Source organism: Pinus tabuliformis, chromosome 1_2 (genome assembly GCF_031772625.1).
Source record: "Pinus tabuliformis cultivar Carrire ecotype Pingquan chromosome 1_2, CPIR1, whole genome shotgun sequence".
NCBI lineage: Eukaryota > Viridiplantae > Streptophyta > Pinopsida > Pinales > Pinaceae > Pinus > Pinus tabuliformis.
This window is the reverse complement of record NC_142298.1, coordinates 32,691,557-32,718,430: the sequence shown is the minus strand read 5'-3', so window position 1 is coordinate 32,718,430 and position 26,874 is coordinate 32,691,557. Positions and strand designations below refer to the sequence as shown.

The following is a 26,874-nucleotide window of genomic DNA, read 5'->3' as shown; positions in this document are numbered from 1 at the left end:
CCGAAACGGAAACGGCCGTTTCGATCCGGGTTGATAAAAAAAATTTCAAAACGGCCCTTTGACCCGGCTCGGTGACCGGGTCAGCTATGACCCGGCCGAGTCAGCCAATGACTCGGCCGGGTCATAGCTGACCCGGTCAACCCGGCCGGGTCCCGTCAAAAAACGGCCGAGCCAATAGGAACCGGCTGGGCAGCGATTTCAGTTAAAAAAAATTACTTTTTTGCTGATTTGGAGCTGATTTAGTTAGGGTTTGTGGACATGAAAAGGTTTATGTGATTAGTTAAATGCATTTGGGGTCCATTTCCCCCTCCCAAACTCTATTTAAGACAGCCAAATGCTCTCATTTCACTCACAGCAGTCTTATGCATTTGAGTGAGAGTCTTCTTTGAGAGTTAGTGAGCAGTTCTTGAGCTTGTTTTGGAGCAGCAGTGAGGAGTCTTGGAGGAGCATTGTAGCTGGAGTGAGGGGCTTCTTGGGCAGCCATTTGGAGCAGCATTGAGGAGCTGATTTTTGGAGCAAGTTTGAGGAGGCAGTTTGTGCCTGGAGGTATTTTTTTCCACCTCTATAAATCTGTTTTTACTTATTAAATTTTAGGTGCATATAAAGATAGCTTAGAGAGTGTTTTTAGTCAAATAAATGAACATTGAATCAATTTTTTTTTTTTTTTTTCATTTTCAGATTGTTTTCATTGTCAAAAAATGGCACCTAGAGCAAAAGATGCTGCTTGGGCATATGTTGAAATGGTTGATGATGAGATGTGTTGCAAGTTTTGCCATAGGAAAATTAAGTCAGGTCCTGGGGGGATTCATAGGCTGAAACAACACTTGGCAGGGATTAAAGGCAATATTACTGCATGTAAATCCCCCGAAATTGGGGAGATTAGAAAGACTTTGTTGGAAAGCTTTGAAAAATTTCAAGAAGAAAAGACTAGGCAAAAAGAGATACAGGCTGAAATTGGGAGGAAGAGGGAGATACAAAGAATGATGGCTGCCAACCCCCACTATGAGTTTGAGGGTTCTCCCTCTATCCCTCAAACTGATGCATCAAACCCTTTCCGTTATGTTCCTCCCTCTTTTGCTTCTGTTCAAGATAAGGGAAAGGGTAGAATGAAGGGTGATGGGACTATCAAAAGTTTTTTCACTCACTCAGGCTCCTCTCCATCAGATGCACATGGTCCTGAAGTTAGTAAAGGTCTTTCTCAGCCCACTTTAGATGACCATTGGAAGAAAGAATTGAGGGAGACTGCTTGTGACTACATAGCTAGATGGTGGTATGATGCTGATATCCCCTTTAATGCTGCTCGTTCACCATATTATGAGCCTATGTTTGAGGCCATACATGCTGCTGGAAAAGGCTTCAAAGGCCCTACTATGCAAGAGCTAAGGGGGTTTCGTTTGCAGAAAGAAATTACATCAATTAATGAGTATTTGCAAGATTTCAAGGAATCATGGGCAAGAACAGGGTGTACCATCATGTCAGATGGATGGACTGATCAAAGAAACCGTACCATCATAAACTTTCTTGTCTTCTGCCCACAGGGAACCATGTTTTTAAAATCAGTTGATGCATCTGATAAGGTAAAAGATGGCCACTTGTTGTTTCAGCTATTGGATGAGGTTATTCAGGGTGTGGGGGTGGCTAATGTTGTTCAAATCATCACAGACAATGCCTCTAACTATGTTCTTGCTGGTAGACTGTTAGAGGAAAAACACAAGACCATCTTTTGGACCCCATGCGCTGCACATTGCATAGACCTCATGCTTGAGGATATTGGGAAATTAGATTGGGTCAGAAACACTGTAGATAATGCCAAAAGCATAACAAAATTTATCTACAATCATACACTGGTTTTGAGTATCATGAGGAAACACACTGGAGGCAAGGATATTATTAGGCCTGCCATCACTAGATTTGCTACACATTTTTTGACATTGCAATCTATGCTTTCCCAACATAGAAACTTGCAAAAGATGTTTTCCAGTGATGATTGGAATAATAGCAGTTGGTCTAACAAACCAGAAGGCAGAGAATTGAGAAGGAAAGTCCATGATGAAACTTTTTGGAGAAAGGCAACAGAGATTGTGAAGGTTGCTGAGCCACTAGTTAAGGTGTTGCGGTTGGTGGATGGGGAAAGGTTGGCTATGGGCTTCATTTATGAGGCTATGGATCAAGCAAAGGAGCAAATAAAGGCAGCATACAAGGATAGAGTGGCAAAGTATGGGCCCATTTGGGCAATCATTGATGAAAGATGGAACAATCAACTCCATCGCCCTATACATGCAGCTGGGTATTTTTTGAACCCACGGTATCATTATAAAGCTAAGGAGTCAGGAGCTTTGAGGGGGGAGGTCAGAGATGGACTGGTTGATTGCATTGAGCGCATGGTCCCATCGGAGTCTGATCAGCTACTGATACATCATCAGGTCACATCCTTCAGCAATGCAACAGGTACCTTTGGGAAGAACCTAGCAAAGATTGCAAGAGAAGCAGATGAGCCAGGTAAACAAAAATTTCAATTTTCAATTTCTCAATTTCAAGTTAGATATAATTTGTAATTTTGTTGAGCTTCAGCCTTCATCTAACTCATAATTCATTACACTCCTATGTTTTTTGCAGCACAATGGTGGGAGGCCTTTGGTGGCCAGTGCCCTGAATTGCAAAGGTTTGCAATTCGTATTTTGAGTCAAACTTGCAGTGCATCTGGGTGTGAGCGCAATTGGTTTGTCTTTGAGAGGATTCACACAAAGAAGAGAAACCGTTTGGAGCAAAAACGGTTGAATGATCTAGTTTTTGTCCAATACAACCTTCGGCTCAGACGGAACCAATTGCTGAACAAAAGACCTGATTCAGATCCCATTGTGTTGGAAGACATTGATCCAACATCAGATTGGGTAGTGGAGAGTCGTCTACCAGAGTTTGATCCTGATGAGGATCTTGATGAAATTGATGTTGGAGATCCACTGCAGCGTGTTCAGTTGAATGCAGATCCCAATCCACCAGCCTCAGTCTCACAGCCAGCTAGTAGGACTCCAGTTGTAGGTGCTTCGCCTTCCTCTGCTCAGCCACGACAGAAGCGCAGCCGCATTTGTACTCTATCTCAGCTTGCATCTGCTTCACAGCCTAGTGGTACTGGTACTGGCACCACTTCTACAGTTGCAGTTGGAGACGATGATGATGATGAGGAGCCATGGGGCCCCTTGTCTGGCTCTGATGATGATGATCCAGAGATTGGTCGAGATGATCTTGGCTCCTCTGGCAGTAGCCAGTAGCTACTAGCCTCCTTGGTTATTTGTATTTTGTTTTGACTCTTGAGTCTTTGATCATGTATGACAGACTACAGTTGACTATGTATTTACTATTGCCATTGGGTACACCGTACCATTTTGATATAATGGATTGGTTCATGAGCCTACTTTGATCATATGTTGTCTTCCATGTATATTATAATGTTGTGTGTTTGGAAACTTGAATGAAAATCTTTAAAATTATGTTTAAAATATTTAAAATTATGTTTTTTTATAAAAAAAATAAATATTTAATGTATTTTTTACAACGACCGAGTCATTGAAATCGAGCCGGCCGAGTCATTGCCGTTTTCGTTTCCGTTTTCGAGTCGATCCTCGGCCGAGTCCGAATCCGAGTCCGTTTTGTAAAACATTGGCAAATATGGAACTATTGAGTCATTTTATTACTTCTTTGAAGACAAAACACAAATGATAATAGAATGGTGCACCTGGGATTGTCTTAATGGCTGATCCGATGACTGCTCCAACTACTGCACCAATTTGCATTGCGCTGCCCAGAGAACTACCTTTCTGCTGAAGTTTGAATGGCTGAAAGGTCAACTTCCTATGCCTAGAACATTATATGCTTTTAACCCATGACTCCTTGGCCTAAACCCAGAAAAACCCACGAAGGATTTTGGTTGGTTTAGACTTCTGAAATTTGACCCCCTTGGAGCTCAACTTCAGCTGCAATTGCAAAACTCAGCCTGCTGGAATCTGCCTGTAAATCCTCCCGGAAATGGTCCCAAACTGCTGGGCTGACCCCTATTATCAATCTCTTGACTTCCCAGATGGGCTTCCGGCCTATGGCACCTACTCCTAAGCTCCACAAAAACTACGAGACTGGCCCTCTGCATGTCCCCAAGCCCAGTAATTCGAACTGCTGGGATGCTGGCTCTACTGGCTCCAAAAATCACAAGGAATGATGGCCTATTGCTTCACTTCCAATCCTCTAACTCTCCCGGCATATGGTTGATCATTGATAGCTCCAACTTCTCCTAAGTATTCTCCAGCTAGTCAGAAATACGCACTCACTGTTTGTGTCTGAATGAGAATGCTGCAACACACTCCCAGATCTCCTGAAATGACTATGGAGCTGCCTCCCTAGGGCAGGCATGGAAGGTCCCCCAAAGGAAAGGTTGAATCTCCCGCTTAAGAGACTCGTGGCTAAACAGCCGGTTGACTCTGCTAAACAGCAGAGCGAACAGTCAAGTAATTTTGTTTGCAAGATGTAAGAATGAATCCAAATGAGAGCTTCTTCCTCCTTATAACTCCCTAGACCTTCCTTGCCTCATGTGGGTCCCTCCATCCACCTATTCGACTTCCCTCCAAGCCATTCGAATGGCCCAGTCTGAATTCTCATGTGGGTGGCCCCCACATTTCACTAGCAACCAAATAAAGTCGAATTGCCTCCTAAGTCCCTAAGTCGAAAATGATGGGTTCTCTTCCTTAACCGAAATTGTGCAAAGTTGTGTAGCAGCACCCTGTTACAAATGTATTTGAGAAGGGACATGATAGTTCTTCCCTCCCAAATGTTGTTTGCCCTCAAGCAACGTCAAAGCTAGGTGATCCAAAATGTGTTCACCCTCCTAGGTGGCATCCTCATCTGGCAAGTTCTTCCAACACACCAAGAACTCCTTGATGGTCCTGCTCCTCAGTTTCCTTTCCCTGCTCTCTAAGATGGCCTCAGGTTCCAAAACCAATTGGCCCTCATCATCCAGTGGGGCTAAATCGGCTATTGCTGTCACCTGTTGTCCCATCACCTTTTTGAGGCATGAGACATGAAAGACATTGTGGATCTTGCTCCCCTAAGGTGGCTCTAGCTCATAGGCCACCTCTCCAACTCGTCTAATCACCCGATAGGGCCATGGAAGCGTGGTTGTAGCTTCTCGACCCCCTTTTTCTTCAGCATGGACTGCCTGTAAGGCTGTAGCCGAAGGTATACCAAGTCCCCCTCCTTGAAATGCCTCTCCGTCTTGTGCCAGTTTGCGTACACCTTCTACTAATTTTGGGCCGTCACCAAGTTATCCTTGAGAGCCTTCAAGATGTCTTGGCTCTCTTGGACGCAGTTTTTGGCCTTTGGGGCCCGGCTATCTCCAAAAACAATGTCAGCAAAAGATAATGCATCATATCCATATAAAGCATAGAAATGAGTCATACCAATGGACATGTGGTGAGTGGTGTTGTAGCAGTACTCACCCAAATGCAACCACCGAATCCAAGCCCTCTGCTGACCAGTCACATAGTTCCTCAGGTACTCCTCTAGCCACTGATTAACCCTCTTGGTCTGGCCATCTGTCTAAGGATGGTAGCTGGTGCTAGGAGTGAACTCGGTCCCTACCAATCTAAAAACTTCTTGCCAAAAGCCTCCCATGAACCTGTTGTCCCTGTCACTCACAATGTTCTTGGGGAGCCCATGCAACCTGAAAATCTCCCGAAAGAACAGTTCTGCAACCTGTGCAACTGTGTATCTGGTGGGGATGGTGAAAAAGTGCGCATATTTGGTCAGTCTGTCGACCACTACGTAGATGCAGTCCTTCCCCTGCACTATGGGGAGCTCTTTGATGAAATCCATAGAGATACTTTCCCATTTCCCCTCGAGAATGGGAAGTGGTTGTAGCAATCCTGCAGGGTGGATTAGCTCCCCCTTGTTCCTCTGACATGCCTCACACTCATGTACGTGCTTCAACATGTCTCCCTTGAGGCCCTTCCACGTGAAGCTCTCCCTGACTGTCATGTATGTTTTCTGGAAACCCTGGTGCTCGGATAATGGTGAGTCATGTGCCGCCTGGAGCACCCTCTCTCAAATGCGAGTTGGGTACTAGGAAAATGTGCCCCTTGTAATAGATAACCTCATCCATCACTCGGTAACGCCCATCTGCATGGGTACTTTCCAAGACTTCGCATGCCCTCCTATCCTTGGAGGACTCCACCAATAGCTGAGCCTTCCAATCATGGCAGATGCTCATGAGGGATAACCCAGCTGGTCTTCGAGATAGAGCATCAGCCACCACCAATGTTGCAGGAAGCACCCCCCCCGGATCCTAGGCCCGAAGCGCGCCCCGTACGGAAGCGCCCCCGGAAGCGCGCTTCGGAAAATGGCGAAGTGCGCTTCGGCCTTTTTAATGCGCTTCCTGGAAATTAGGAAGCGCCGGCCCCGAAGCGCGCTTCAGGCCAGGAAGCGTGTGCTTCACGAAGCGCTTCGAAGCGCTTCCTCCAAAACCGCGCGCCCAAGGGAAAAAAAACCTCATTTTTTTAATTTTTTTTTAAAGTTAACTTAAGTTAGCATTGAGGGGGTGGGTTAGGGTGAGGTTAGAGTGAGGTTAATGTGAGGAATGAAAAGAATAAAGCCCCCATTCATTCCTCATTTTCTCACTTTGAGTTTATGAGAGTTGGAGAAGAGAAGAGAGGAGAGGAGAAGAGAAGAGAGGAGAAGAGAGGAGAGCTTGGAGGAGTGAAGAAGGAAGAGCAAGGAGAAGGAGAAGGAGCTTGGAGGACTTCATCTACAAGAGCTAAAGAGGTAAGTTCAAACCCCAAACTCCCTTATTTTTTGTGACAATTTTTTTGTATTTTTCTCCTCCCTCTCCTACTCTTTCCCATTGTTTCTACTTGCTCCTTTATTTACAGGTTGTCCACCACCTATATCCATATTCCAAGATGGTGTTCTTTTGGCTTCTATGTATCATTCCACTCTTGGTTCTAATGATGGCAAAGGTGAATAGGAATAGAAGGGAAGAAACAGAAGAGGGCAGTGGTGATGGTACCAATATGAGTGACCCAATGTATGATGAGGAGGAAGGGTTTGAAGAGGAAGGGGATGAACTTGAAGGGGACACTGAAACACAAGATGGGAAAGCTACATCAACACCCTTGTGGAACTATGTGACCAAACTGATGGGGGAAAGGGTGGTGGATCTTACAAATTTGTGTGCCCTCATGGTTGTCATGGAGGAAAACCATATTGTGGTTCATATACCCGTCTCAGGAGGCATCTTTGTGGGGTGCTGGACAGTGATGAAAAAAAGGGTTCTGTGGGGGTACAAATTTGCCCAAACATTTCAACTGAAGAAAGAAGAAAATACATCCAAATAGAGATGGCTGCACAACAAAAAAACAAGAAACAAAAAACTCATTCTGAATCAAGTGCAACCTCTAAATTTGGTAGTTGCTCATCTCCTCATGGTACTTCTGCAAGCTCTGGAGGTAGAAGAACAATAGGGGATTTCCTTAATGTTGCTGGGAGGGATGATGTGGATGGAAAGATAGTCCGTTTTCTTTGTGCTTGCGGTGTACCATTCAATGTGCTTCGCTCTCCCTATTGGCATGAAATGGTAAAGGCCATCAATGAAGCCCCAAAAGGATACAAGGCCCCCAACTATGAGAAAGCTAGAACAATGTTATTAGAAAGAGAAAAAGCTAAGGTTCAAAGAGCTTTGACACGTTTTACAAATGAGTGGGTAGATTCTGGGGTATCCATTGTATCAGATGGGTGGACAAATATTAGAAACCAACATTTGATAAATGTTCTTGGTGTTTCTTCTAGTGGTGCAGTATTTATTGCATGTCATGACTCCTCCTCCATCACTACATCTGCACAAAACATTGCAGATCTCCTATTGAAATCAATCAAAGATGTTGGTCCGAATAATGTGGTTCAAGTGATCACAGATAATGCAGCAAATTGTAAGGCAGCAGGAAAAATTATTGAGCGTACTCATCCACACATCTTTTGGTCTGGGTGCCTGGTTCACACATTGAACCTTTTGATGCATGATATTGTGAAACACAAAGAATGTGGGTGGATTGCTGAGGTTTACAGGAAAGGGAAGCAGCTCATTAAATTCATCACAGGGCATACAAGGGTAAACTACTTCTATGGCACTTACTCCAAGTTGCAATTGCTTAAAATTGCAAAGACAAGATTTGCTAGTTATTACCTCACCTTTAGGCGGCTAGTGAAGGTGAGACAAGCTTTAACTAATCTGGTGTGTGCTGAAACATGGGATGAAATTAACACTGACACAGATGGTGCTAATGCAGTCAAGGACACTGTTCTTGACAGTTACTTTTGGTCACAGGTTAAATATGTTTTGCAATTCACCAAACCAATTTATTACATGATCAAGTTTGCAGATTCAGATCGACCAGTAATTGGGGAGGTGTATGAGCAAATGGATAGCATGTTGGGGCAGATTAAAGACATTGTTGAGCCTAGAGATACCACCTTGTACAATTATATTCGTGTAGAGGTGCAAAACCGATGGGAAATGCTAAATATTCCATTGCATGCATTAGCATATGTTTTGACACCTAAATACTATCATCCATCATGGCTTTCAACACCAGCACCTGGGGGGGGAAGCAGGAGAAAACCACACCAAGATAAAGAGGTTCACGAAAAATATATGGCTGCATTGAGTAAATTAATCCCTGATGAGGACGCTGCATTGGTACGGAGACAGGTGAGCAACTATACGCTCAACACTGGTCCATTTGGGAGCATGCATGCAATTAAAGATCGAGAGACTTTTTCTGCTCTTGAGTGGTGGAACATGCATGGAGGGGGTACTCCACTTCTACAGAGTTTGGCATTGCGGGTGCTATCACAGGTGGTAAACACTTCTTCTGCAGAGAGGTGTTGGAGCTCTTATTCTTTCATCCACAGTGTTAAAAGGAACAGGTTGAGTTTAGACCGGGCAGAGAGCTTGGTTTATGTTCATTACAACTTGCGATTGTTGTCCCATTACTGTGAAGATGCAAAGTCTAATAAAGACTTGTTGATTTGGGACAAGAATCCAGAGGAGCCCAATTTGGAGGATGGAGTGTTGCGACTAGAGCAATTAGAGGATGCTCTTATCCAAGTATGTCCATTGTGGTATGAATTTTCCAATTTTCCCTTATAAAGCATTTCTCTAATTCATGTTTTTAATTTTTTTGTTAACTAGTGTTTTTTTTTTTTGCATGAATTTTTTGAGCGATTCTAGGATGATGATGACCGTGTTGATATGCCACCACCCCCACCCCCATCTGGTCCCTTGGTTCCTAGGTTCCATGGTTCAACACCAACAGCAGGGGGTTCTTCTTCATCAGTTTCAGTGCCACGACTTACACAGGCACCATCTTCTTCATTGCCACCACGTGGAGGCCCGCCACCACGTTCTATTCGTGGTGGAAGGAGGAGAGATTAGTAGATATATTCACAATCTACTACTTTTTGTCATAGATTACTCATTAGACTTGTAGACTTGTGAATTTGAATTTTGAACCTTTTTGGCTTGGCGGTGACCAAGTGACATATTTTGTAAACATTATTATTTGAATTTTGGACATGATAAATGTTGACAGTTGCTCACTTGCTAGATAAATCATAATATGCTCTATGTTTTATGTTTTATAATATGCTTAAATGTTTTATGTTTTATAATATGCTTAAAAATTTGATGTATGTTTGTAATAGCTAGAATATAGATGGTTGTTGTACATACTAGTAACTACAATGGAATCATGGATGCCATATCTATCTTGATTTATGCAAAAATATGCATGTTTTCATGTCTTCTACAATTAATTTGGTATTTGGGATGTTTGTTTTGAGTATAAATGCAAAAAAATATAAAAATATATATATATATAGCAGACGCTTCCGCGGACGCTTCGCTTCCTAGATTTTTGGAAAATGACGCTTCCGCGCTTCCGCTTCCGCTTCCGCGCTTCCGCTTCGCTCCCGCTTCGCTCCCGCTTCATGCAACATTGGCTACCACATTGTGCTTCCCCCGCACATACTCTATGTCGAGGTCATAGGCCTGCACCTTGCTGACCCATCTTTGTTGCCTGTCATTGAGGCCCTGCTGCCCCATGAAGTGATGAAGACTGTTGTGATCAGTCTTCACTCGAAACCTGTTGCCCACCAAGTACTGTCGGAATTTGGCCAATGCATGCATGATGGCCAGCATCTCTTTGTCATATATGGAATATGACAACTCATGTGGTAGGAGCTTCCGACTCTCGAAAGCAATGGGATGCCCCTCCTGTGATAAGACTACTCCAACTCCCACCTCAGATGCATCACACTCCACGGTGAAGGGCTGGGAAAAATCCGGAAGTGCCAAGACCGGGCAACTGTTCATCACCTCCTTGAGGCGATCAAAGGCAACCTGTGCTCCATCAGTCCATGTGAAAGCCCCTCTCTTGGTCAAATCAGTGATGGGTGCTGCCAACTGCGAGAACCCCTTGACAAACTTCATGTAGTAGGTGCAAATGCCCAAGAAGCCCCTTAGCACAATTACATCTCGGGGTACTGGCCAATCCTGAATGGCCCGTATCTTCTCCTCATGGACCTTCACCCCATCAACACCAATGATATGCCCTAGGTAGAGCATCTTTGTCAAACCAAACTCGCACTTGGATAACTTGGCATGAAACTGTTGCTCCTCCAGGATGAGTAGTACCTCCTCCAAGTGCTGGAGATGCTCCTCCCATGTTCGGTTGTAAATCAGAATGCCATCGAAGAAAACTAGCATGAACCTCCTCAACTGTCCCCGAAAGACATGGTTCATGCACGACTGGAAAGAGGCCGGAGCGTTGGTCAGCCCAAATGGCATGACCAGGGACTTGAAGTGCCCATAGTGACAATGAAAAGCTGACTTAGGGATATCTTGATCCCTCACCCTGATCTGGTGGTACCCTGAACGCAGATTGATCTTAGAGAAGTACTTGGCTCCTCTAAGCTCATCCATTAGCTCATATATGTGTGCAATGGGGTATCGGTTCTTCAGTGTCTTCTCGGTGAGGGCCCAGTAGTCAATGCACATATGAAGGGTTCCATCCTTCTTCTTCACCAATATTACTGAAGAAGCAAAGGGACTGGAACTTAGCTTGATATGGCCCAATGCTAATAGCTCCTGAATGGCCTTCTCTATCTTGTCCTTATGGGCCTTGGGATGCCTATAAGGGGTGGTGATCACTGCCTGCACACACGACTCCAAGTCAATAGTGTGCTCAAATCCCTTGTCTGGTGGCTACCCTGGTGGAATGTCCCCAAACACAACTGTGTATCTGTCCAGCAAAGCCTGTATGTCTGGTGGTGGTGGCTGAGCTTGTCCCCCAGCCTCTGAAATCTTCAGCTCTACTAGCCATGCAATGTCCCCATGTCGCAGATTTGCCTCCATCTAGCGGGTCGATACTATCTAAGGTGGATAAGACTGCATGCCTCTCAAAACTATCAGTTTGCCATCTGGCCCAGTGAACTCCATCTTTGGCTTCCTCCAATCTGTCGTGACTCGACCAAGGGAATACAGCCACTGGACACCCATCACCACGTTGGTGTTTGGCACATCGACCACAAAGAAATGGTCTGTCATCGAGTAGTTTCCCATAACTATTGTCAAGGAAGGCACATATCAAGTGCACTGTATGGTACGGTCACTTGATACTAGGATTGAAAAGCCCTCGAACTCATCCATGGTCAGGCCCCTCCTCTGAACCAACTAGGCATCTATGAAATTGTGGGTAGCCCCACTGTCAACTAGGACTGACACCCTCTGCCCCTGTACAATGCCTCTGATCCTCAGTGTCAAAAATTTGGGAATCCCGCATAAGGAAGCAAGGACTCCCCTAGATGGGGCAAGGGATGCCCCTCCCTGTGGAGGTGGTGGTGGTGGCCCTCTATCTGTCAGACTCTCACCATCTCCCACACCACAATCCTGCTCCACCTCGTCCTCTTGGTCACTGTCAGAAAAAACCTCAATATAGTGTGCTCTACCGGCAGTGCACCGATGGCCTGGTGCCCAAGGCTCCCTGCATGTGAAGCACAACTTCCTCCTCCTGAGGTCCTTCCGTGTCTCATCATCTAGCTGCCCCCGCCCCTATGTGGTCCTCTGAGGTGGAGGTCTAATCTCATGCCCCTTTTGTGGAAAAGGGGTTCGTGCAAGAAAAGGTGCTTTAGTCTTGGGGATGGCCCCCTGTAGATCTCTGGTGTGCAAAACTGCTTCCTGTAGCATGGAGGGTCTGCGTGACTTCACCAGTGCATGCAAGGGCTCAAGTAAGCCTTCAATGAAGGTGTACACCCTCCTAACCTCTAATGGATCTGGAACCATCGTTGATACTCGCAGAAACTCTGAGATGTACTGCTCTGGGTTGCCTATTTGGCGTAGTTGGGTCAACTCTCTGAAATGGGCCTCTGGATCTCTCTGGTCAAAACGCCACCCTCCTGGTGAAGTCCTCATAAGAGGCCACATTGGCATGCCCTAGGGTGGCCAAGCCATGAAACCACCAGTCATGGGCTTCCCCCTCCATGTGCAGCGTGGCCATCTTGATGGCTTCTTGTCCTGTCACTCAGTTGAGTTGGAAGTAGGTGTCCATCTTCTCAACCCAAGCCCTAGTCGTGCACTTGGCAGTGCCATTGAAAGTAGGGAAGTACATCCTCCCTATGGTCCTCTGCAGCTCATAGTTCTAGGTTCCCTGTCCTCCATAACCCTTGTTCTTCTCACTCTTCTTGAGCTTGCAGAAATATCTAAAAGGGAGTGCTTCCTCCATAACCCTGGCAGGTTCGATTTGTGCCACTGGTACAAAAGAAGGCAGTGTGGCACGAGTTGGCTCACTGGCTGATGGGTGCTACGTTGCTGGTGAGGGATGATCGAATGGCTAAGAGGCCCCAAAAATTTCCCCAAACAAAAACCCTCTAGGAGTGGTCCTCTCTCTGTTCTGCAACTTGATCTCTTCCAGCATATCTTTTTGACCCTTGGCTAAGTCATTCAGGGCCCTTAGGAGGCTGTCGAAAGCCATCTCTTCCCTGCTCTTGGGTTCCACCATGTCCTCCTCTTCTACCACTGCTTTCCCTCTGTCCTCCATGTCTGGAGTAATCTCCAGCTCTCTTTCTCTGCTCCGGTACCTCTGCCTTCGGTAGGTGATGTTCTGCTAGTCCCCTTCTCTCATAGGAGACAATCCCCACAGTTGAGCCAAGAACTAGGCTTTGATACCACTGTAATGTTCCTAAATAGGAATACAAGTGATATAAAGCAAATAATCTATGCAGCAAATTATAAAAACGAAATACACATTAAACACCCATAGAAATGCTACAAATATGGAACTGTTGAGCCATTTTATTACTTCTTTGAAGGCAAATTACAAATGATAATAGAATGGTGCACTTGGGAAACCCAGGTGAGAGAATGGCTGATCCAGTGACTACTCCAACTGTTGCACCAATTTGCATTGCGCTGCCCAGAGAACTACCTTTCTGCTGAAGTTCGAATGGCTGAAAGGTCCACTTCCTATGCCTATAAAACTATATGCTTTTAACCCCAGACTCCTTGGCCTAAACCCAGAAAACCCCACGAAGGATTTTGGCTGGTTTAGACTTCTGAAATTTGAACCCCTTAGAGCCCAACTTCAGTTGCAACTGCAAAACTCAACCTGCTGGAATTTGCCTGTAAATCCTCTCGAAAATGGTCCCAAAGCGCTGGGCTGATCCCTACTATCAATCTCCTGACTTCTCGAATGGGCTTCCAGCCTATGGCACCTACTCCTAAGCTCCACGAAAACTATTGGATTGGCCGTCTGCGTTGTCCCCAAGCCTAGTAATTTGAACTGTTGGGATGTTAGCTCTGTTGGCTCCAAAACTCATAAGGAATGTTGGCCTATTGTTGCCCTCCCAATCCTCTCTCCCGGCAAATAGCCGATCACTGATAGCTCCAACTTCTCGTGTATTCTCCAGCTAGCTAGAAATACGCATTCCCAGATCTCCTGAAATGACTATGGAACTACCACGCTAGGGCAGGCACAGAAGGTCCCCGAAGGAAAGGTTGAATCTCTTGCTTGAGGGATTCGTGGCTAAACAACCGGTTGACTCAGCTAAACAACAGAGCGAACAGTCAAGTAATTTTGTTTGCAAGATGTAAGAATGAACCCAAATGAGAGCTTCTTCCTCCTTATAACTCCCTGGGCCTTCCTTGCCTCATGTGGGTCCCTCCATCCACCTATTTGACTTCCCTCCAAGCCATTCGAATGGCCTAGTCGGAATTCTCATGTGGGTGGCCCCCACATTCCACTAGCAGCCAAATAAAGTCGAATTTCCACCTAAGTCCCTAAGTCGAAAATGATGGGTTCTCTTCCTTAGCCAAAATTGTGCAAAATTGTGTAGCAGCACCCTGTTACAAATGTATTTGAGAAGGGACATGACACTTGTTTCTTGAAAATTCGATGACTGTCATAAGCGCAATAATGTCTGATTTTAACAGTGGCATTGGCATCTAAAAGAATCTAATTCATTGAGAATCTTGTGTTGGCAAAGTAGTTTAGCATTTGGGCTGCCTCATTTGCATTTTTTGCACTCATATGCATTTTAAATTTTGCACCCTAATGTGCCCTAATTAGAACAACTCACTGTTGTCATAAAAATTTACTTTTGCTCATTGGATGTCATAGGAACATAAGTTACTTAAGGGCTCCTAATATTGGTTAATGCTCTATTGATAAGCATATTGTGAAAAAGGATTGTTTACATTGATAACAATTGGATTGTTTTAGTGATTTGACAATTGGTTAAGTTGTTGCGTTGCTAAGAAGAACACTAACACTTTGTTTTCTTGTGAGTGTCATAATCTAAGAGATCTAACTTTTGCATCAAGTAGCTCACTCATAAAAGCGCCTAATCCTAAGATCTAATATCATCTTGAATGGTTAGTATGTTTGATTGGTCATTGGATTTGGGCATATTGGCATCTCTTTTTCTCTCACAATAACATTTAAGATCTAATTAAATTGGAATTACAATAATTTGCTGTCATAAATTCAAAAAGTGCTAATTGTGTTTAAAAAGCATTAATCATCTAATTTGTCAATCTGTTGAGAAATTGTTTATTGACATCTGGAACGAACAAAGTTTGTTCTTCAAGTTAAATACTCCAAAAGACTTGGAATATAAAGATCTTCATTGAGATACAAGAATATATATTAAATGTATGAAGAATGATATTACAAATGAGAGTGAGAGGCCTACTTATATACTAGGTAGTGCCTCTTCATGGAAGGCCATGTCCCATTTAGATATGCCTCTTCAGTATTAATTACTAATTAACTAATCATCATTACAATTATCCTCATTATTTATATATATTTTATACATAACATTGCCTTCCTCCTCAAAAAAACTTTGTCCTCAAAGCTTTTTGATGCAAAAGGCTTGATCTCTTTTTCTGTTTCGAATGTCTTCTCGTCTCGGCACTGTCATCTTCGTTGATACAAGTTGATATGATCTTCTAAGTGACAAACAAAATTGTCGTACTGAGAAGGGGTCAAACCATCCTAGATTAATCTTCTATGGAATATTCTAATAATTGGAATTTTGTATCGAGTTGTCATCATAGGGCTGGATTGAGGTTACATCAATATTCTTTGGAACATTAGTTAGTTGTTTCTATTCTGAATGGTCCCGATACGTAGCTTGGTTGAGTTGTCTAGTCTCATGATTCGGATGTAGATAGGAAACCTTTTTGGCTTGACTTTCGCTTATTAGGAGTGTGGAAATTTTTTTATTTCCTTCTGGTACTACGGTTGTTGAGTTAGGTACACAATCTTCATTTGGAATTTTCATCATCTGGATTGTAACATGTGAGTGTGTTTTTCCTTCAACTGATTGATCCTCTTCTTGAGTTCTGCTATTGACTGGTTCGATATTTGTTTCTTTATCTTCAATTGGGGATGTTACGACTAGCGACTTTGATACTTCCTCTTGAATACAATGTTCTAACTTGTCTTTTAACGACTTCTTGTCCTTCTTAAGCTTTTTAATTTGTGTTAGTAATTTTTCGCTATGATCCTTAAGTCGCAAGACTTCTTCATTTCTATCAGTAGTGATTTTGTCAATTTCATTTTGCATATTTTGTAATACTTTTTTACCTTCTTGAAAAATTACTTTTGAAATATCTTGGATGTCTTCTGGTGTTACTGAATTTGGCTTCACGGTGACATCCTGTAGTATTTTTTTTTCTTTTTGTAAGAAAATGTCAAAAACTTAGTTTTCATATTTAGGATGAAGGAACCTAGGGTTTCCATCCAGGGTGAACCTAAAATAATGTCACCTTGATCGCTCCATAGTGTTTGAACTGAGAATTGTGATACAAATGTATAATCTCCAACGTTTAATTGTAAATTGGTTGTCATATATTTTGTTGTTAAAACAGTGAAATTTTCAATTATATTTGACTTGGGAATCACTAATTGGTTTGTGATTTTAGGTTTTATATAATTTTTATTTTCGGCTGGCGAAATAGCGATAATAACATCTTTTGCCACAATAGACCCTTTAATTCTAAATAGCACTGAGCCGTAGTCATATTTAGTCTCAAGGATTCTTCTGGCCTTCATTTCTGTATTAGGCTCCATTTTGCTTCTCGAGATGAACTTTCTTCAATTTCACCCTTCCCTTAATATTAATACCCTTCAACTATTGGATAACTTCGAATAACCCTTTTTCCTAATTCAAAACTTGAACTTTTAATGACTTGAACTTCCCTTTTTCTTTTCTTGTCTCTTTTTTTTTTTCAGGTCAAGGATCGACTTCAACTTATGTTCGTTGATATTTTGTTTACGATACTTTGGCAAAAAGTTTAAATATTCTTTGTATGAAATAACAATCTATTCCTTTATTACTTTTCCTGAATCTACTCCTTATTGAATCTCTGAATACCTTTATATGGTATTCCTTTATTTTTTATTTTTTTACACTATGTTAATTTAATTAATTATATAATTAATTTGGGTCGATTTAATAACAGTGGCTAGAACCAAAAAAAAGAAATGGAATGGTGACCGCTTGTGAACAATGCAGCGTTTCACTCTAGACAACGACGGCTACAAAAGAACGAGGGTCCGACGGTGAGACAGAGCAACATGATCGGGAGCAGCTGATAGGGAGACGATCGAGCAAACCAGTTAACAACCAATGGAATGCGGTGGGTGCAGAATTTTCCAATGGGTGGTTGCTGCAAGCAGTGACGAGCGTCGAAACCGTGGCTGTTATCCGGTGATGATGGCGAATGGTGGGTGGTGGCTATAGGCTGTCCGACAGCGGCATCCCAGGGCTAGTCAGTTGATGATTTCTCAAGTAATTTTTTTTATATTTATTTATTTTTGTGTCGGTGCAGATAGAAGAAATGGCGACCCAGTGTGTTCAGTCACAGGAGGCTGATTGGAGAAACGACCTAGGTGGTGGTAGGTGACGATGGGAAAGTTCACAACCAGCAGATGTGGCCTCGAATGATGGTGTGCGTTTTTTTTTTGAAACATGGGCTCTGGTGGTGGTGAGGCTACGACGACTTACTCTTGTCTGAACTATGGTTTGGCAGCGACACACAAAGGCACCTATGGCAGTGGTGGCAGCAGCGTGTCGACGGTAAATGGTTGACCTATGGTGGCTGCAGACGGTGTGGTGGCTTCCACATACTTCAACGACCGGAGAATGGGGAGAATGGAGAGGTCCGACAATGGTGGGTAGGTAATGTTTTTTGGGTTTTCTTTATATATATATATATATATATATTAATTTAACTTTTAGTTTTAATATAATTTTTTTTCTTTTTTTTTACGATTTCTTTTTTTATATTTTTTTCTTTGTATTTCTATTTTTTTTTTAACGTATTTATTGATTTTTTTTTTTAAAATATAATTCTCTTCACTTTTTCTTATGTTAATATAACTATTTGACCTTTTTTTAGGTTATATAATTTGTTTTTCTTTTTTTTTTTATAATTTTAATGGCCAAGGGCCCAACAAAACGGAGAAGAGGAGAAACTCTCAAATTCTGAGTGAAATGCTTCGATTATATGACAACAAGGTTGACAAAATGTTGATGGCCATAGGCCTGGATCGGAGAACATGGCTTTGTGCAGCGGTGGAGCGACCAGAGGATCGAACTACTCTGATACCAAATGGAACGAACAAAGTTCGTTCTTCAAGTTAAATACTCCAAAAGACTTGGAATATAAAGATCTCCGTTGAGATACAAGAATATATATTAAATGTATGAAAAATGATGTTACAAATGAGAGTGAGGGCCCTGCTTATATACTAGGCAGTGCCTCTTCATGGAAGGTCATGTCCCATTTAGACATGCCTCTTCAGTACTAATTACTAATTAACTAATCATTATTACAATTATCCTCATTATTTATATATATTTTATATGTAACAACATCCTTTTCATTCTTATGTTGTCTCATATAAGTGTTCTTAAGTGTTAACAAGAACCTTGGCTAATTGTTCTAAGTGCTCTAATCTTTCCTATTACCATTAGATCTATTGTTCATGGTTTAATTGGATATCTATTGTGGATGATAATTTATCTTTGGCATATTGATGAATTATTATTAAGAGCATCTATCTTGTTTTCATTTAGTACTTGGTTATATTGAATACATCTATTGGTTACTGTTGAATTAAACACTTTCTTTGTGGTTGAGATTACCCTTTGCTTTTCATTTAAGTACTCATTGTCATAACTAAATATTAATTATAACTAAGTACTTAAAATCATAAGTAATCTCACCTTAAAAAGCACTCAGTCATCTTGCATTGCATTCTAGGCATAGTCTTGCATTAATTAACTTACCTCCAAGCATAAGCTTGGTTGATAGAAAGATAGGAACACCCTTCATCTCTTAGCTTGCGAAGGATAGACCCTTCATCTAGCACGGTGACCTTGTAGTCGTTAGAGCCACAGTGTCTACAACACCGGAGGCACCGGGTGGTTAGATTTCAAGGGGAGGTATCATTAACCAAGTCTTTGCTTGCTTCACCTTGACTTCTCTCTACAACCTACTTTTGAGACTAGCCTCAAAACCGCTAAGGATTAAGGGATACACTTGGCTAGGCATATAAATAAAATCAACCGAGATTTTTTGCATCTCACCTAGATTGTAGGACTTGCATCTCATAGAGGATAACAAAGCATTTCTTAAGCAGTGATTGTTCATTCAGCCATTTGGTACTTAATCTATATCAAGCAAGTAATTGACTCCATAAGGCACTAGTCTCACATATTAATCTAATCTAATCCTTCAGATTTTCTAAATCGACCAAGTGGCTAGGCCATTCAATCGTGTCTCCTGGACTTGTTGGTTTCCAACGAGTCTTGCATTCTCATATTCCAAAGAGACTACCCCCCATAGCTTGTTGTTGGGAGACAGTTAGAACAAAGAGGACGAGGATCAAGGTGACAGGCCCCGCCTTGAGTCGTCGTACCACACCTATACAATCTAAGCGACAACAGGACCTTCCTTCGCCTCCTCCTCCTAAGAAGGAAAGTGATGATATGGATATTCTAGAAGGACCCTCATGCTAGAATCTAAGAGAGACATTATTGATGATCCCATGGATCCCATGAACCCCTTGGATCCTCCTCCATGTGATCCCCCTGCCAGGAAGAGGCCACTTTGGCTTTGTGACACATTACAGGATGCCGAGAGACACATTCCCACCAGAGGGACTTTTAGAGAAAGTAAGAAGTCGTGTAGGTACCAGGGATATGTTGTAGCAATGAGCAATATGATTCAAGATGAGCCTCACACCTTTGAAGAAGCCATTAAAGAACAAGTTTGGAAGGATGCCATGGCCAAAGAATACGAATCAATTATGAAGAATGATGTATGGGATGTTGTTTCGAGACCAAAGGGAAAATTAGTGGTGACTTCAAAATGGCTATTCAAGATCAAGCATCGAGCCAATGGAAGCATTGAGAAATAAAAGGCGAGGTTCGTGGCAAGAGGATCCTCCCAAAAAGAGGGAGAAGATTATGATGACATATTTGCTCCTATGGCCCAATATACCATCATTCGTTCGATAGTTTCCCTTGATGCAAGTGAAGGATGGACCCTTTATCAGATGGATGTGAAGACGACATTCATTCATGGCATGTTACAGGAAGAAGTCTACATTGAGCAACCACAGGGATTTGAAGTAGACGATCGAAAGACTCATGTTTTTAGGTTAAAGAAGGCATTGTGTGGCTTGAAGCAAGCCCCCTAGGCATGGTACACCCGCATAGATAATTACCTGGTGAAGCTTGGATTCACAAGAAGCATTGTCGATCCGAACCTCTAATTCAAGGTGGTCCAAGGTATGCCCTTGATTTTAGTTTTATATGTTGACGATCTATTTTTGACAAGTAGAGAGCCCCTGATGATCGAGTGTAAGAGGGAGTTGGCCTCTGAATTCGAGAGGAAGGACCTTGGACTCATGCACTACTTCCAAGGCCTTGAGGTGTGGCAAAGACCCGTGAGATATTCCTTTCATAGGGAAAATATGTCATAAAGTTGTTGGATAGGTTTGGGATGACAGAATGCAAGTCCCTAGCCCCACCGATGGAAATGAATTTGAAGAATTTATGTGGAGAAGTTGCAGGACTTGATTTTGCGAATCCATTTGAGTATAGATAGTTTATTGGGGCTCTGATGTTCTTAGTGAACACCTGTCTGGACATATGTTATGCAGTGAACACCCTGAGTCAATTCATGGCCAAGCCTCTTCATGCACATTGGGTTGTTGCCGAATATATTCTGAGATATTTGCATGGGATGATTACCTTTGGTTTGAGATATTGTGTCGGTGATGTTGGACTTCATGGAAATATTGATGCTAACTAGGCAGGAAACTTTGTTGAAAGGAAGAGCACTTCAAGATGTTGTTTTAGCCTTGGATCCACCATGATATCTTGAATGAGAAGGAAATAAAAGTTCATAGCTTTGAGTATCGTCGAGGCAGAGTATATTGTTGTTAGCATGGCTAGCTGCGAAGCAATTTGGTTGAGAAAACTCTTTGGAGAGTTGTTTGAGTAGGTCCTGGACACTACAGTGATATAGTGTGACAACAAGACTGGGGTTGGATTGGCAGAGAATTTCGTATTTCATGACAAGTCCAAGCACATAGTGATTAAATATCATTACATTCGAGACATGGTGCAGAGAGGAGATGTTAGACTCCATCACATATCAACAAATGAGCAGATAGATGATGTTTTGACCAAGCCTTTGCTGAAAGGGAAGTTCTTGGTCTTCAGAGAGCAGTTTGGACTAATGGATGTGACCCCTCCTGATAAGGGGCTTCGTTGATCAAGAACACTGAACAGTGAACATAGCTCTTCCCCCCTTGGTTGAGCTCCCAAGGTGGGAATGGAATATTGAGGGCTCCTGGAGTTGAGGGAACTCTGGACAATAGGTGTGCGTGATCCCTACTCTTGTAGTAGGTCAGGTATCTCCTCTATTGTCACCCATAGGGTGTGTGTGATCCTTGTCTGTTTTGACAAGTCGGGTATCTCCTCCTATCTTGGTCTGGTAGAGTATATCCCAGTTGGCATCATACCCACAAGTCGAGCTTGTTGGAATTGTCCCTCCCCGTCTAGCCAACAGGTTGAGGAGGTTTGGGGGTGTGTGATCTTTACATTTGGTAAGTCGGGTATCTCACCCACGCTAGGATTATGATGCAGGTGTTCTACCACATGACTCTTGAGGGTCATTGTTGGGAAGATCGGTAGGCAATAGGATGGATGTGATCCTTACCTCTTATATAGCAAGTGGTATCTCGCCCATTGATTGCATAATGCGATGGTTGTGACCCTTGCTCGGTAAGTTGTATCTCGCCTATTACTTGGTATAGAGGGTGGTAGCTAAAGCTCCCCTATGATTCTTTTTCTTTAGATTCAAGAATGGTTGAGCAGATAGAGTCAAGCAGAGATGAGACATGATTTGATGACCAGATATTTGCGATGATCACGTAGCGCAATTGGAATTTCTCACTAGCTGAGAGGGAGGTTTAAATTGGCAGCTCATCAACAAATTCCAATCATTGGACTAGATTCCTCATTTCAAAAGGACCAAATTGGACCTTTGTAGCACTGAATTTGGATAAGGGAAAGTGTACTTTTGAAGTCAAAGCCACAATGGCACATTTGGTCAAGTCAGCCTAGAGGCTAACTAGCCCTCCTCCAACGCCTATAAATTCATGACACCTCAAGCTCATTTGGACATCATCGCATGACAAGCATCTCTTCTCTATTTGGTTCGTACAATCTGAAATTGCAGGGGTTTCCCTTCACACATGCGAGTGGGAGGAAGGAAATTTTTCAGTGGCCCGAAATTATGAAGTACATTTGCACTTTGACCAGTGTTTACCACCTGTTTTGGAGTTGATTTTGAGTTCGATCTCTTGGGCATATTTCTGTTTTGGCAGACCAAGTTTGTTGGCACGAAAACTGATAAATTCTGGGTTGTTTGACTTGGATTGAATGCTAGAAAAATTGCAGACTTGACTGCAGTAATTTCTCTCTCCTTTGACCGAGTTTAAGTGATTATTCTTGCACTGTTTTGGGCTAACTTTGACCAGCGTTTAAGGCCGAATTGGAGGACTGTTGATCAAGCTCTTGGAAGGCTAAATTGACTGTTGACTTTGACTGGTTAGGGCACACATTGACTGCTGTTGACTTGAACAGAATTGCAAATTATTACAGTTGACCAGATTTGACTATAGGCACATATTTTTGGATATTGGTTGCTTGAATTGTTGGACAATTCAAAACTTTGACTTCGATACTTTTTATGGATTTGGTCTCATACTCTCTATTGAACATTTTATGACAATCTAATAGAAGAAGAATTTCAAAGGGTTTTCCCCCTTGTGGGGTTTTTCCCTGGTCTTTGACCAAATCAGTGTCTCTTGTTGATGTGTTGATTGTTTCCTATTGTCATTGCATTTACTGTTCTATCTTAAATTACTATTGTTTATTGGAAGAATTAATTATTATTGAAAAAGATTGCTTATTGAAGAAGTGAATTGGGAAAAAATGATTGAAATAGCATAGAGCAGTGAAAAATTAAAATGGTATAGATCCGGCCCGTAGTCATATAATAATGCGGAGCAATATCACAAGATATATGTGATACCATAGAAGTAGTCAATGCGAGCCATTTAATTTGATACCAGTATAGTATCATCGATGCTTTTGTAATGAATACAGGCCACTAAGTCATTGTCACAAGTGATAACTGCATGCCATAGAGAGTATATTGAGCCTTTGTAATAAGCGAGTCACAAAGATCCACAAGAATATAATATGAACCATTGAATATATATAAATGAGCCATAGAGGATTATAACGAGTGTAGGTCATGACAACAAAATGTGAGTCTCCTTTTGATTATGCAAGCCACAGAATATATATATCGAGCCTCTTGCTACAAAATCAAAACTAAGTCAAGCCATAGAAAGCATGATACTTCAATCCAAATTGCCAACAGAGTGATCTTTAGGCCTCCTTTTTCAAACTACCTTAGCTCTATTACCATGTTGAGAAACCAGGAGGCTTGTAACTTAAGTTATATTTCTCTTTTTTTTTATAATTGCTTGTGAAATTTGTTGGCCTTCTTATTAATCTTTATTATGTTCTTATTCATCAAACAATTAACAAAACGTAAACATGAAACTCACAAGAAAAACAATGAATACAAGATGTAGGCTCCAAGCCAGGGCAAAACCCCTCCAAGGGGAAAACCCAAAAAAATTCTCTTCTTATAGAATCAAATCAAAGTGAGATATCCAAGACCCATGACCAACCTTCTAGATGCCAAGTCAAACCTTCCTTCTGCACAACAAATCCATCAATAGCAAGAGACTAGCAACAAATCTTCAACAAGAGATATGATGACACAGAACTTCCACAAACCCTTCTCCATCTTCAAACTTTGGCCCTCCTCCTTCTGCAAAATTTCAGAACCAATTGAGCGAATTGTGTGTGTCCAAATGAGCTCAAATCATCCTCTATTTATATTGTCCAGAGGGGTGTGAATAGACATGTCCTTTGGGGTTGGGCCGACTTGACAGGTAGGCTGACTTGGCATCTAGAGGGGTTTTTGACCCAAATTACATATTTAAAAATTCTTTTTCCTTTTTCTTTACAATAGGTCCAAATAGGACTTTGACTCTTTGACTCAACAAAACCTAGAAGCATGAAGAACATGCTTATCTAATAAAATAATAATAATAATAATAATAATAATATTTCTTTTTTTTTCTTTTATATCAAATATACAATGATATAAGTACAAAGATCTTTATGAAAACTGAACTTAGTTACATTTTCTAACAAGGTGATAGTGGCCAACTTGGTTTCACATGTCTGCATCTAGGTGTTAGGACTTTTCATCTTTTGGTATGAGATTGTGCAGTAACAGTGAGGAACTTGGCTCTAAATCTTCATAACGAGTCTTAGTCCTCATCCTCCAACAATTTTGTGCAAGTGAATTTCAAAGAAGAAGAAACAGTTCACCACCTCAATGAGCCAATGAACTTGAAACAACAGAGTGCCCTTCCCTCTAATGTGAGGTAAGATGAAGCAAATAGTAATAAGGTATTTCATTGAATTTCATGTATTTTAGAGTCATCAGAATATCAGGAATCTTTGTCAAGCAGGGCACAGGCAAGAATACTTTGAATGTTTGTTATGTAGTATGTTTTGAACTTCTTTTTGTAGCAGCAAAGGATTGCCTAGTCTTAATTTTGGAGCTATGGCCAATTCTATTTATTTGTGGTTCACTTTGTTACAACCCCCTTATTAATATAATATCTCTTGTTCAAAAAAATTAGTTTTTTCACCGCAAGTAGGTTTGTCAGCGTTCTTCATAGAATGGTGCTCAACTACCAAATTTCGTACTTTCTCCCATGATCATAACCCCTAAGAAAATGTCAAGCACCATGCAGAATAGTTATTACTATATATATTTTATTATTTTCTTGAAATATGATATACGTTTGTTTTTGTTAGAAAAACAAAAGCTTCTTTGTATATAAGTGCCTGAATGGGGTTGAATTTGTTGCCTTGGTTTGATTTAGGCTAGTGACAATGAAAAGAACTTGTCTATTCTATTTTGGTCAAAATTTCGTTTGGCTCTGCTTTAGGGCAGCTAGGAAGAACTACTATTTTAATCGATTGTTTAAAAAAAAATTCTTTGGTGAGAAACGAAGCACTCAAGTAAGAGTTCAATGCCTGTCTTGTAGAGGAATAAACTACACGGAAGGTTTGGGTTGCTGAAATTTAATGTAAAATTAAAAAGATAACCATGAACAATGGGATAATATTTCCTATATTCGTAAACCAATTACAATTGGTTATTACCATTCTTGCCTATAATAGATTAAATAGATTGACAGGATTTCAAGTACATTCATTAAATTGAACTACCCTCTTACACTAGTTTGTTAGTTCTTGCATTAAGGATTTGTTGCCACACAACCTAGAAGGGATCCTAATAGGGGAACCAGACCAAATGAAGACAATGGGACAAAGACCGACCGTCACCCCAGTCAGTGTCCCCTGATCTTTACAGACTTTCACTGATATGAGGAGTCTCGGTATGAAGGAAATCACCTAAGATGATGGGATCAATGACAAAGTATAAAGTGATTTCCAAGGCCCATTCGATGAGAGGCTCAATTAGGGCTCAATGCTTCAAGAGAAACTAAGGGATCTCCAAGGAAAACCTATGAGGAAGACCTAGACCTAGGGCTAGGGATATTAACTAATAATGAATATGCCTAGAATCAAATCTTCCAATGTGAGACAAGACTGTTATTTTTTTGTAGCATCGGATGTGCTCTAGCCATGAAAATTGGTGGAGAGACTAAGGCACATGAGTTCTAGAGAACCCAGAAACTATTTGGTGAAATTCCACCCGGATTGTATTTTATTAAAATAATTAATATTTTTAATGGGGTTCCTAAGTCTAAACTTAGGAAAATTAAAGTACTAATGGGTGTTAATCAAAATATGGGGGAGAATGATCTAGAAGGCGGATCAAGTCAAGTTTTAATCTTAGCCGTTGATTAGAGACTTAATCTTGGCCATTGAAGTCTCAACGAGAAAAGTATAAGAAGGAGGCTTGGGGTTCATTTAGAAACACACGGAGAGAGATTGAGAAGGAAAATCGATTAAGGAGATCTTGCAGCAGAGGGGCAGTGAGACTGGGAGAAGGAATTTCCGGATAGTACAAGGCAGAGAGAGGACAGAAGATGTCCAAAGGAAGGTTGACGCTAGCATACGCAGTGCTAATGTAGAGGCAGTGCAATTAATGAGGGGAAGTCGGGTTTCTGCTGAGGGAATTCGAAGTTCAATTGCCAGAAGCCAGGGTGTGAGTCTGGAAGCAAGAAAGTTGATTTCTCAGCCAACAAAGGATCCAGAGCAAAGAGGCAGCATAATACCCAGGATGGGTGATGCAGTTCTGCACAGAGGCCACGTAGAGTGTGACGCAAAGCCTCCAGAGCTGAAGAATTAGTCACTGATTCTCCAGTGACAGGGTGAGATCATTTCACCAGTCCTTTGTCCAGTATTTTCTTTGTAAAGTATTGCTAGCTGAGCATCCTAGATTTGTACTCAGAATTTTCTCTTGCATAATAATAAACCCTCAGAGCTGCTGCACCAGTTTTCCCGCATTGGGTTTTTCCAGGGACTATTTTGTCCAGAAATAACTGTGTCCTATGTATCTTGTTCTTTGCTTAGTTTTCTATTTCATGTAATCAAATTTTAAGTAGTGTAGGCTGCAAAAGT

General features: G+C 41.8%; 1 protein-coding gene across 3 annotated transcripts in view; it reads right to left on the bottom strand.

Annotated features, from left to right (window-relative positions):
• LOC149204267 (uncharacterized) overlaps positions 1-26,874 on the bottom strand; it is a 320,269-nt gene that overhangs the window by 26,030 nt on the left and 267,365 nt on the right. Inside the window, exon 7 of one of the 3 annotated variants that reach the window (XM_089394657.1) lies at positions 23,889-24,031. The exons of the other annotated variants lie outside the window; for them this stretch is intronic. Within the exon in view, the coding sequence (XP_089250783.1) occupies positions 23,933-24,031 (99 nt within the window). The 3' untranslated portion in view covers positions 23,889-23,932. The remainder of the gene's footprint in view (positions 1-23,888; positions 24,032-26,874) is intronic. 3 annotated transcript variants of the gene reach the window in all.